Consider the following 13,214-nt stretch of genomic DNA (forward strand, 5'->3'; position numbering starts at 1 on the left):
ATGATCTCGAAAGGCCCTTGCCATTTGGTCAAGAGCTTACTTTCAGAGCTGGGTAACAATAGCAAGACCCGGTCACTGGGTTGATAGACTTTCTCCTGGGCTCCTTTATTATAGTCGTGAGCCTGTGTTTGTTGGGCCCACTCCAGATTCTCTCGGGTGAACCTGGCCACCTGATGTAGTCATTCATGCATTTTTAACACATATTGAATTACATTTTGGACTCGGGATGGTTGCTCTTCCCACGTTTCCTTGAGAAGGTATCCCTCTGGGTCACCGGCCATAAAGCAGCTCAAACAGGGAAAATGCTGCGGACCTCTCTTACTACAAACATAAGATAGGGCAGGAGTTGGTCCCAACTGTGAGGGTCAGTGCTTACAAATTTTTTCAACATGTTTTTCAAGATTCGATTGAACCTCTCCACCAGGCCATCCATTTGAGGGTGGTACATGGAGGTCCTGAGAGGCTTAACCTTGAGAAGTGTCCACACCTTCTTTAACAACTGGGACATGAAATTTGTCCCATGGTCAGTCAGGATTTTGGTAGATAAGCCCACCCAAGAAAAAAGTTGAACTAGCTCTGTTGCTACAGTTCTTGCGGTTATTGAGCGCATGGGGACCATTTCTGGCTGTCGTGTGGCATAGTCCACCATGACCAGTATGTGTTGGTGGCCCCAGGCACTTTTCTCGAGGGGGCCCACAATATCCACCCCTATCCTCTCAAAGGGTGTATCTACTAGCGGTAGGGGTATTAGAGGAGCCCACCCTGAACCCTTTGGTGCAACCTGCTGACGACAGAACACACAGACATTAGCAGTCTCCTTATAGATCCCCAGCCAGAAGAACTGAGCCAATAAGTGGGCTAATGTTTTTTCCCAGCCAAGATGTTCAGCTGATGGTATTGAATGAGCCAGCCACAAGACATCCTTCCTGGCTTTCTGGGATACCAGGAGTTGGTAACAGGCCTCTCTTGTTTTTGGGTCAACATCAACATCAAACTCGGTAGAGTATATTATTCTTTAGTTCAAAATGGGGAAATTGGGCAGCTTAAGCCTCCTGGGTAACCATCTCGTCAATCACCGCTATCCAGGCATATGACTCTCTCAAAGTGGGTTAAATGGGCTAAATCTATGACGGGATGATAAACCCCCTGGAGAGGTTCTCCTGGATCAGAAAGTGCTTCTCCCCAGATCTGCTGAGACGGTTCCCCAGCCAGATGGGTCTGTAACCAGGCCCTCCCTTCTTCTTGGCATTGCCTTCAGGACTTCCTAATCCTCTGGGTTTGGGCAGACCCCTCCAAAAGGTCAGATTTCAGTATTGGAAATATCTCATTCAGCTTTTGGGGTATCGGCTCAGCTGGAGTTGGAGGTTCGGATCGGGGTAGGAGCAAGGAGGGGAACTGTTGCCAGTCTCTCCCAAATATAACCTTCCAAGGAAGGCATTTTGTTATTCCGACCCGAATTTTTGCTTCGTGATCACTCACCTTCAATTGTACCCAAGCTGTTGGGTAGGAGTGGAGATCCCCATGCACACGTCACCTTCCGGGGCGAACATATTGGAGGGTGATAAGGTTGAGCAGTGACTCTCGAAGCAGGGCTTGGGAGCACCCTGAGTCCACCAGCCCGGGCATAAAGCACCTCCCACAGTGACTTGGGCCACATAAGCCTTATGCTGCTGGTCGAGCCTGGTCTCAGAACTACTACACGTTTCAGTGACCCCAAAGTCTAAGAAGTCACATTCCATGACAGGACAAGATCGGCTGAAGTGCCCTGGCCTCCCACAGTGAATTCATACCAGTGGGCCACTAATAGGGTCTGGTTAACCCCTTCTCTTTGTGGTTTCTGAGGTGTGGCTCTGCGAAAGGAGGACAGGCATCCATTGGTGTTCCGGGGCTGGATCCAGAGGGACTTCCCTCCTGGTCGGCTGGGGTTTCTTGGGTGCCCCCTTTGGCAACCAGGCAGAGTTCTCTGGACCCCGGGCCTGCCAGTTGTCAGTCCTCAGTGGAGTATATTTGCCAGGCCAGGCAGCGAACAAATAGTTGTAATCTGGACCGCAGCGGCAAATGAGTCGGGGCTATGCTGCCGAGCCCATGTTTGAATTGGCATTGGAATATGTCTAGGTACTGCTCTAAGACTATTGCGTCTATGATCTCTGCAGTCATTTGGACCTCACAGCATAGCCATCAGGTGTCCCAGTCTTTAAGGCGTTGGGCTACGGCCCGGGGGCAAGCCCCTGAGGTAAAAAGCTCTGAGCGGAACCTGCACCGGTGGGTTTCTGGGGATACTCCCAGGCAGTCAAATACGGCAGCCTTCACTATCCAATAATCTCTCGCTGCTTTGTCATCTAGAGCCCAGTAAGCCGCCTGAGCTTCCCTGGACAGGGATGGGGCCAGGCGAGTGGCCCGGGTGTCTTTATCCCAAGCAGCGGTTGTGGCTAGCCACTCAAAGATGACTAAGTAGGTCTCCGGATCATCAGGTGGCCCAAGATTGGCCAGTGGAATCCCCGGCCCAGAGTTCAACTGGTTTGAGGAGGCTGAGCTAGTTAGTCACTGCAACAATGCTTTCTGGAATTGCTGTTCCTCTGCTGCCAGTGCTGCTGGAGCTGAACCACCTGTAGGAGTACAACCTGCTGTTGTTGAGCAGCTCGCTGCGCCTCATGTTGCGCTTCAACTAGTGCCCTCCAAGTTTCAGTAGTGCTGTGCTGCTGCTGGGCCAGCAGCCTTACCAACTTCTCCATTGTCCCCTTGTTTCAGGGGCTGGGTCCCAAACTCCCAACTTCTGGTACCAATGTAACAGGGAACACTCTCTTGTGAGCGCCCCCTTGGACGAGTGCATGCGCCTGCACACTCTCTCTCAGATTGTCCTTGCTCTGGGACAGACCAGTGCCCCAGGGCTCCGTCCCTGGAGACAATGGTTTTGCCCTCTTGAGGCTTCCTGGCTACAGCTCTCCAGCTGGGCCACTATAGTTCAGTTCCCCCTCTGGGATGCCTCAATGTCCAGGCCACTTCCCCCCAGTGGCTAATGGGGGGTGGAGGGGACCCGAGCCCACCCACTACTCCGGGTCCCAGCTCAGGAACCCTATAGATCACAGCCATTGGCTGTTTCCCTTTAACTATGTCGCACAACTTCTCTAATTCCCTGGACCACTTCCCTGCAGACCCGCACTATCTTCACCCTTACCTCAGGGCCTTGTCCTGATGGAGTCCCAGCAACCAGCTCAGGGCTCCTTCTCGCTCCCCCTGGCTTCTGGCAGTGCTGCCCTGTCCAGGGTTCCATAGCTCTGTCAGCCAGCCACACACCAGCCACACTCCTACAGTTCCAGCAATGAACTGAACTGCCTCTGGCCCTGCAGCTCTTCTTATACTAGGGTGCTGGGCCCTGATTGTCTGTGTCCTATACAGCCACTCTAGACAACTTCTCCATTACCCTTTTTTGGGGCACGGTGTGGCAGGGCCACGACAGCAGGGGGCCTCAGAGGGTCTGGTATCTGGTATCACAGTGCTGTAATCTTATGCTGTCAAATATTTTGACAAATTTGGAAAAGAACAAAAAACTAAGTCCACAACAACTTATGGATCCACTTTAAACATGTACATAGTACATGTATTCATGTAATGCATTATTACCTTTAATAAAATAAGGAAATCAAAGCTTTTTCACCTACAGGGTTATGAAACCACTCTATCTGTGTTCTTACTTTACTAATATTAGTACAACTACCTTCTCTCTGGAGCCATCACTATTGTCATCCCATCGCTCTCTGGCCCAAAGATATCTGGGGGCAGAGTCATTCCTCTTTCTCCACTTCTGCATGGCCTATCTCAAACCAACAGCAGTGCTTTCTCTCTTCCTCCTCTGCTGCCCCACCCTGATCAAAGCCTCCTTGCCTTCACATCTCTAAACATTGGAAGTTGTCATAAGAATCCATCCGGACGTATGTCTATATAATCATATTTATACAGCACCAATCACCATATTACTAACTCTCTAATTCTTCTTGATCCTCTCACTCACAGCTTTCCCGTTTTCCTCTTCACCGCAAAAAGCAATTTCTTCGCATGGACTACTTGGTCCATGCTTCTGCTTCAGAGACCCCTATGAGCAGAGGTACAACATACATCAGGAAAATTATCAAGCCCTGCAATCTTCTCAATAATAAGCAGGCCTGAAGAAAGCATAATGTCTCTAGCAGGGCCGGCTCCAGCATTTCTGCCGCCCCAAGCAACAACAACAACAAAAATAGCCGCGATCGCGATCGGCGGCGGCAATTGGAAAAAAAAAAAAAAAGCCGCGATCGGCAGCAGCAATTCGGCGGCAGGTCCTTCGCTCCTAGAGGGAGTGAGGGACCTGCCGCCCCCGAATTGCCGCAGGTGCCGCCCCTCTCCCTTGGCCGCCCCAAGCACCTGCTTGTTAAGCTGGTGCCTGGAGCCGGCCCTGGTCTCTAGTGTTCTCTATCTTGCCTTTGGGTGCAGGAACTGGCTTTTTCAGGGTGGTCTTGTCAATGGGCATTTTTCCTGTGCCCCATAGCCCTGAGAGACCCATACTTACATGTTTCCAAACCTGTTTTCACCTGCCTGGTAGACTTACCATAGCCATAAGTTTCTTTCTCTCTGCTGTCCTGACCCGATGAATAGCTTCATAAGATTTCTGTGTTACTCTCAAATGTTTTTGCGTAGTGGACTATACACAATCTCTCCAGTCTTTGCAGAGACAGGAGCAGACTAACCCTTGTTTCAAAATGATTTCTACTTTTGAATCTTCGAATTTAAGTTCAGCAAGGCTTATTGTGTTTTCCCTTGAGCAGCTAAACCATTCAATCTTCAGCTGTTGCCCCTTCAGGCTATGTGCACTTTGACTGGAAAGACACAGCCTACAATTATGTTCCCCCTCCTCTAGATACAACTGTTTAAATTAGATGTTTTATCTCCAAGTATACTTGAACTTCCATCTGAACCTGCTGTTTTCAGCCATTCTTGTTTTTTTCCTGTTTTAGATACCTCCAAGCATAAAATCCCCTCTTGGGCATTTAGGCAGTACCAAATTGCTTAGCTCTTACTGTTTATGCATGTGTAAGGTAGAACTTTGAAGCAGGTGGAGCATGTGGCTAAGAATGGATCTCTCTCCTCCACTGTTCTATTAAGACATTCAGCTAGATGTCTGGTTGCAAGTGGAGCTAAATAAGCCAATTGCTCAGCAGTGGGGCATTCTCAGGCTGTTTGCTGGGTGCCCTTCTGTGTACACTTACCCAATAGAAAGCAGATCTCAAAGCATTCTTGGAAATATCAATGCTTAAAAATAAATAAAAAAGAATTTGAATCTCTATTAGCAACCATCAAGGAGACCTATGAATGTGAGTTTCCCCTGGGAGACAAGAGAGTGCAACAGGTCATTTTAAAGATTATATATTAATATTGTACATTTGAAATAATGTGCATTAATAGTGTTGCCATTAAAAGAGAGTGAGTATTGGTCATGTACTCTAGACAGTGTTCTTATGAGCTGGAGTTTGTCATAAGGAACATGTATATTATGGCTGCCCTATGCCCCACTTCTGAATTTCCAGACATTTGTGGAAATCTCCCTTCATACTATGGTGGTTAGAAATAAGACCTTACAGCAGATTGGCAACATCAGATTCTCCATCTGTGAACAAATGGATCACAAAAGTGTGGGATTTTCTGGCTGTGGCAAAGTGACAAACTGTAAGGTGATCTCATTTAACCTGTTATTAAACCATTTGGGTACCGTTTCAGAATCTGCCGAAAGAGAAAAAAAGACCAAACAAACCCAAGAGAATGGCTAACTTTTCATCTAACTTTTTCATTCATTTATCTTGAACTCTCTTATTATTTGGAAGATGAAGACACCAGGATGTCTTTTAAGTAATTGCTGTAATAACCAGTGTCTCAGCTTGCGCATTCTTATTGTCATTTTTTCTACTATTATATATTTACTGAGGTGTATGCATTGAGAGCCACAAAAAAGAAAAGAGTTTAAAGCTCAAAAAATAAAGAAGCCCTCCTCCTGAGGTCTCATGGCTTATTATTAAGATTATGTGTCTTCCTTCATATTGCTACATTAGCTTAATGCCATGAATACATGGGGATGGGGAAAAGAAAGACACATGATAAGGGAAAATGACCTTATCAGTAAATTGTTTATGGTCTTCCTCATGCCCCATCCAACTTCCCTCTCATTTGTTTGCAGGTTTTCTTTTCTTACACTGTAGAATGCAGTGAAAAAGATCCCACATTTGTTGTTACCTATTTCTGTACTCTGGAAGTCTTTTGATTGTGGTGGAAGTAGGCAGTCTGGTCTCTTTATACTGGCCTTTGCCAATAGTTCCTCTGCTTCCTTACTTCCTAGTAGACAGAGGGATAAGTCGTAGTGTGAGAAGTCCAAGATAGGGTGGAAGGAGACCAGAATGTAATGGTAAGTAGAGGGAAGGTTAAAAGCTGCCATATGAATAGTTATTCTCCTATATCTAAAAATGTCTTGCTTTTTATAAAAGGACATTTCACAGCTCATTAGTGCTCATAATGGCCCAGGGTCTCTGAATATTTTGGTGAAATTTAACATTTCCAGCAAATTGTTTTCAATAAAATACATAAGGAATTTTATAGTGCTGATGTGCACATGATCAATATGCAATCTGATTGGGTGAGGACGATTCCAAACCCATCTAGTAATCTTGTAGTGCAGGGACACATTTCAGGAGCAGACAGCCTCATCAGTCAGATTATTATATCTGTTAGCATATTTCTAAATTACAATTTTTTCTTCTGTGATTTTTGACAAATTTTATTATTTGGGGAAGGGGAGAGGGAAAATAGAGGCGAGAAAAGGGCAAGATCTTCAGATCGTATCTTCCCCTTCACTTAGAATCTGCTGTTCTTCAGGTTTTCTGAGGCTGTTTAAGCACAGAGCTATGTGAGTTTGAAAAGAGCAACTTATATCTCTGCAACCAATAATGGGGGGTGGTGGCTGCTGATGAAAGGGGAGTTCCTTTTAAATTAATTCTTCAGGTTGCTGTCCTTAAAGATCTTCCCTCGTTAGATACTCTCTGCTGGTTGCTGGCACTTTGCAGACTGTGTGAACCCAGGCTCCAAGCTGACCACATGTCCTAATGGTAGCATTTTCCTTTTCAAAGACGCAGTAACATGATTACAAATCCTCTGTTGTGTGTAAGGAATTGGTTAGTGTAGGGAGGAGAATCCTCCTGAAGGGACATTACTCTTTCACATGGTCAGAGAGGTGCCAAGGTCTGCATCTTTCACTTCTCTTTTTGGTAGGCATATATTTAAGCAACTTCCCTTTAGGATTGCTTCAGCACCTGAGAAGTAGCAAAGCACTGTATTCCAAATCTGTGAGGATCTGAATGAGTTGAAAGTAAGTAATAGTTGATGCACTGCTGATTTGGAGCAAAAATGAATAGTGCAATCCGAGATTGTGTAGTGTTCCACAGAGAGCCAGAGAAAAGAACCTTAATTGATCGGGCACAAATGCCAGATGAGACTGAAATAGACTAGCTCTGAAGGACACAAACTACAGCAGAAACATGTTCAACTGGACCCAAAGTAGGAGGTGGCTCTTGTAGAAATTGAAAGACCTCAAAACAAGGAGACCTTACTAAGATTCATGACCCTGTTAACCTATCTAAGTGAATTCCTGCCTATTTTGTTACAGTTAAGAGCTTATTCAGAATGCTGCTTGAGGCCAGTATAGAATGGTATTAAGATAATTGACAAGCACAAATGAGCAATGCAAAATGATCCAATCTTAGAACCATTTGAGAGAGTAATTCTAGATGTATGATCAACAGAAAAAACTTAGGTACCTCCAAGCATAAAGTATTATTGGGGCTATCAAGACAAAATTGCTTTCCATGCATTAAAATAGCTGTTTCTTTTTAAAATACCATTAAAATCTAGAAAAGCAATAAATAGAAGAGAGCCTTTCTCTGAGTGTGTAGTGGAGTAGCATTAGTTTCAAATGCACCTGCTCCCAGTCGTGAGCTCTGAATTCATTAGAAGACCACTTCCACTAAGAACAAGTTTTGACAGTCATTTCAGTGGTTGCTAACTCTGTTATTGCAGCTGAAATTTTTCATCAGCTGCTTGTATGTTAAGACAGGTTTCATTGTGCATTGATGGTGGGATTTTCAAAGGGGCCTCAGGACTACGTTCACAAAAAGGACTTATATAAAGGTAATATCATTTAGTGGAGCAACTTCTGTTGATAAAAGAGACAAACTTTTGAGCTTCTTCAGGACTATGTAGCTTGAAAACTTGTCTCCTTCACCAACAGGTTCAATAAAAGATTTTATCTAACCCACCATCTATCTCTAATATCCTGGGACCAACGTGGCTACCACAACACTGCAAACAAAAAGGGAGTTAGGGCATTCACTTGGGAAGGGGAAGACAGGTTCAAGTTCCTGCTCTGAAGCAAACAGAGTAGGAACTAGAGCCTGCAGCTCCTACATCCTGGGTAAGTGCTCTAATCACTGGGGTACGTGAGTGGAAGTGGCAGCACCACCTCAGTCTCTGTTTTGTGTGGGACCCGATCCTGTAGGCATGCTCAAAGACAGCCTCAGACCATGCCTACCATGTCAGGCTCCAAAGGTGAAACAGGTGAGCAAACATCTAATTTGTGAATCCCACCAAGGCTCAGGTGTGAGCTAGGCACTGAATGTCTAGGCTTACATAGCTATGCACATGCCCACTGGCAGAAACTTAGGCACCTAGAAACTTTAGGCACCTATAGGATTAGGTTACAGCTGTGTGGGGGTTTGTGAATGCCAGTGGCATCTAAATGTTGGACTTAAAGACCTTCAGTGGCAGTTAGGCACCAATGTTCCTCTTGTGAATCTAGCGCTAAGTGACTTAGGAGCATGAATCCCATTGAAAGTCAATGGGAATGATGCTCCTAGGTCACTTACGTAGTCTTGAAAATCCCAACCTAAAAAAAATACAGTATAAAATTCATATGTAAAGTAGAAATATTAAATAGCTAGCTTTTTAAACTGCAGGCATGTGCTTCCTTAAAAATTCTCACTCTTTTTGTTTGAGTAATAACCATTACATAAACTAAACAGCACTCCAGAGTAATCTTTCTTTCATCAATATAAATATTTCTTTCGTGTGTCACTCAGCTGTGCCTTGATCTCTCAACACATTCAGTGGGTGCTAGTTAATACTATGCCGCCAATCATGTGGAAATGCTTTCTAAAAGAGTATCAGTAATATTGATCAGCAACTTTCAAGTGAACATCATCATACTGTATTTTCCCATGAGAAATGTTTAATTATACACAATAGACTGGAGCTGCTCCAAGAAAGCCAGTTCATCCTTTGTGTGAGCTCTCGGATATTTCCATGCTGAGATGCTTTTAACTCAGGAAAGTAACATATGCTTCTCCATTTAATGGTTTTCCTACTGATATGATAGAAGGTACTTCACTTATACCATCAAATACAAACCAGGCTTTTATAGAAAAGGTAGATTGAATATAAAAGAGCCTGATTTACCCAGCCGTTGTTGGCCAGTGAATGAGAACTGGTTGCAATTCACTTGCAGGGCTCAGCAGAGATTGTAAAGAATGAGTTCACAGTTAAAACAGTTTGTGATGAGCAAAAGAGCTGTGAACGTGAATTCAGCTTTCTGTTTGCTCCAGTTTCACCTCTTGTTGGTTGTTATACAAATCTCTTTTGCAAACACCTGCTCCCATTGATGATAATAGGGGATTTGCAGTTGACTTCAGTGAATGCAGGGTTGAGTCCTTTAACTTCAGCCATTTAACTTTCTCTTTTACTGTTGCTTGCTGATAAATAAACATAGCCATTTCCACTAACATTTACAATGTCAATTACATTAACATCAGTGTACGGCAAATGCCACTTCCATTGAAGGGATGCTACCAGTTTACTATCAGTTACACTTTACGAAGAAATGAACTGTATGGAACATAAATATTTATATCTAGCTAAACTTCATCAGTCTACTAAAAAGTAGGAGGAAACATATCTAACAAAAGGTAGCAACTGCACTTTAACAATTCAGATCATGACAGAGAAAGTGGCGCTACGTCTTTAAATGTCTGGAGAAACATATTTCATCTTTAATTCCCCATTTTCCTATTCAGAGCAAGTGCCGCCCAGGACTGGTTTTCGAGTGGATTCCTCTGGCAAGTATTCTTCAGCCTTCATTGTTCTGTAAAATAACTGTCCTCCATTTTATGTTTAAGTAACTGTTCTTCCTTTAATCATTGCTCTGGGTTTTAGCCAATCATGAGTGCTCAATCACCATTCTGTATAGTACAGCTTTTTTAAATTTTGGTATTTAACTAGACAGGGTTAAAGAATGATAAACACTAAAGCTCTCCCTAATGTGGAGTGTTATTTGGAGCAGAGTGAAGTCTTCCCTTTTCCTCAGCCAGCTTGTGTGTTCGTGTAACAATGTTTTATATGCTCTTTGGTGTTCTTAGTATTCATTCACATAATGCTAGTACCATAAAAATATTCCAATATATCTGATGCTAGAAGATTATTTAGACATTTTTAATCTTTCTATACCTTGCAATGAATCCAAGGTTCATGTGCTACAGAGCAGAAAGGATGGGTTATGCAGACCACAGATTTATTTCATCCATACACATCTTCTGTCTGTCTGTTAAAAAAAATATTTTAAAATAATAACTTTGTGGTTGTTTGAATCACCTTCATTCTTTGAAATATCAACAGTACATTAATTTAAAAAGAATTCATTCCATTTCCTGAAATCTCATACTGTTAAATGAACAGCTGCACCAAGTGCTGCTGGTCCAGTGAAGGTTGTTTTGTCATTGTCATTAAAGTCCTCTCTCAGGCCTATATCCTGCAAACACTTATGCACATAAGTACCTTGTTTTGTGTGCCTAAATGTTTGCAGAAATAGAACTTTATGTTGTTTTTTGTATACCCTCTAAGGCTTATTGGTTGGCTACAAAATTCCCTCTGGATAGAAATGTAGCATAATTCTCCATTAGGATACAGATTTAATTATTAAGCTTTCTTATTTTCTATCATGCAGCCTTCATTTACTTCCTTTGCATACGTATAAATCAAAATTGTGCAAATTAAAAATACTACTAATGTTGGAGATTAGCAGGTCCATAATTGTTCTTAAAACTTTTCATACTTTTCAAGAGCATTTGAAACTCTGATATGAAGTTTTTGCGTTTTCACATTAACCACAATTAATAATAGTAATTTGCAAATTCCTGATTCTTGATTTCTTCCTTTTTTCTCTCTCTTAGTATTCACCTTGACTGAGAAAGTCCAAACAAATGTTTATTTTTAGCAGGAAAAGTGAATAAGCACAGCAAGACTGCCAAATTTTTCTAATAAAGCTCTGTATGCTTGTTTTAATTAAAATGTAGAAGAGATTTAAGAAGAAATATTTAATTACAGCATCATCCCATGCGCCAAATTAATTCATACAAAATATCACTCTTTGCGTTTGTGAGGCTTGAAATCATTCATAAACTGAATCAATCATTTTCAGTGACATATCTTCTCCTCTAGTTTTATGCCTTAAAGAAACAACTCTGTGTCCATTTATCAATGTGAAATGCATCTAGGAATTTGGATGAATACAGTACAAGAATCAAATTGAGAGAGTTTCCTATTCAAAGCATGTATGAGATCTCACTGTTGTTCATTAACAATACACCAAAAAGTAATTTTCATATTATAAATCACATTTCCGCTTCATCAGGACTCATCAGTTGGAATTCCCCAGTGTTGTGTAGCACCCCTACTGTGTTGTGATGAGATCATTGTTTGTCTCTTGGAGTTCACAGAACAATGGGGATCCCAGATTGTTTTATAAATTGTCACTTTGGTTAATGGTGTCTCTTCCTGGCCAAACGCTCTATTAGAAAAAATCTCACTTTAAACATAAAAGGAATAAGAGGTATTCCAACAAAGCTTCATGAACTTCAGAGGGATCACAGGAGAAGAGCAGCTACAACTGAACTGCTACTCACCGTTCCATATTGAGAGTGAGTAGTGCACCAGCCAGCTAAGCTGAGCTGGTCTGGAGGGAAAAGTAAGCTGGGCCAGGAAAAGGGTGCTACAGCCCCAATGGAACAAGGAGGAAGTAGAGTCCAAATTGTTATTCTGCCACAATTCAGTCCCTGCTTTACTCCTAGGGCTGCAACACTATCCATTTCCCATTACTTGAGGTGGAATGCAAGGTGCCAATCTAGCCCACTTAGAGAAAAAATATTCTATAATGAAATATTACTTATCATCAGGGTACAGTTCGTCTTAGGTCATGAGTGTTGTTCTGTTCTCAGTAAGGCCATTTTTCCTTTGTGAATTTGAGCCACTGAGAAATTTCACTATCTCCATCAGGAAAAATGGCAAAATTTGGCATATACAACAATATCTGACAGAGAAAAAGATACTCGAGGCCTGAATCTCACAGGACCAGACACCAAGGATATACCAAAATACCTTTTAAAAGGACCTCATGTCCCACCCCCACTTAGTCCTTTGTTTACTTTTAGAAGCTTTGTATTGCTTGATGGGAAAATAAGCTGTCCAGTAGTGTTCTCCTGGATGGAACAAAATCCTACTTTTAAAGCAAATTGTCAGTGTTTCAGGAACACTATTGGCTCTACACTAATGGCAAAATAGTAGTAGCTAATGTCTAATGTAGATTGCCAAGATACTTGTCTTTTGCCAGGACTGATTAGCACACAAAACCGCTAATTAGTCAAAGAGCTTCCAAAATGACATGTTAGAGCCCTGTGAGAGGCTGCAAGATCCCTCCATAAAGTATTTTTGGCCTAAACCTAAAGGTCTGGACCTTGCCTAGTTAAATCTATGTGCTCAGAGAGGGGACTTTAGGAAAGAAATATGTCAGCAGTTTTTGTACTGATGCCCATCATAGTATCTGACGCCCACAATAATCCCTTTTTCACCATAATAAAAAAAAAGGCAGCATGAAAATACCAAATGTTTGTTTTTAGTGATTTTTTTTTAAATGTCAGCAATGTGATTTTCTTTATTTTCTTTTATTTATTTATTGTGTAGTTTAAGTCTGAGTGTTTGTGCCAGAACCGTATTAATCACAAGCTGACAGTCATATTCTCAATACCTACAGTCAGGAGCACATAATAAATTGACATCAACACAAAAAGCTAGTGTTCAGGTTGTGACAAACCATTCAC

General features: G+C 42.5%; 1 protein-coding gene across 1 annotated transcript in view; it reads left to right on the forward strand.

Moving 5' to 3' along the window:
* Positions 1-13,214, forward strand: part of MAGI2 (membrane associated guanylate kinase, WW and PDZ domain containing 2) — a 1,116,794-nt gene that overhangs the window by 1,022,526 nt on the left and 81,054 nt on the right. Inside the window, exon 13 of the mRNA XM_065403425.1 lies at positions 10,140-10,181. Within this exon, the coding sequence (XP_065259497.1) occupies positions 10,140-10,181 (42 nt within the window). The remainder of the gene's footprint in view (positions 1-10,139; positions 10,182-13,214) is intronic.

The sequence above is a fragment of the Emys orbicularis genome, chromosome 1 (genome assembly GCF_028017835.1).
Source record: "Emys orbicularis isolate rEmyOrb1 chromosome 1, rEmyOrb1.hap1, whole genome shotgun sequence".
Lineage (NCBI taxonomy): Eukaryota > Metazoa > Chordata > Testudines > Emydidae > Emys > Emys orbicularis.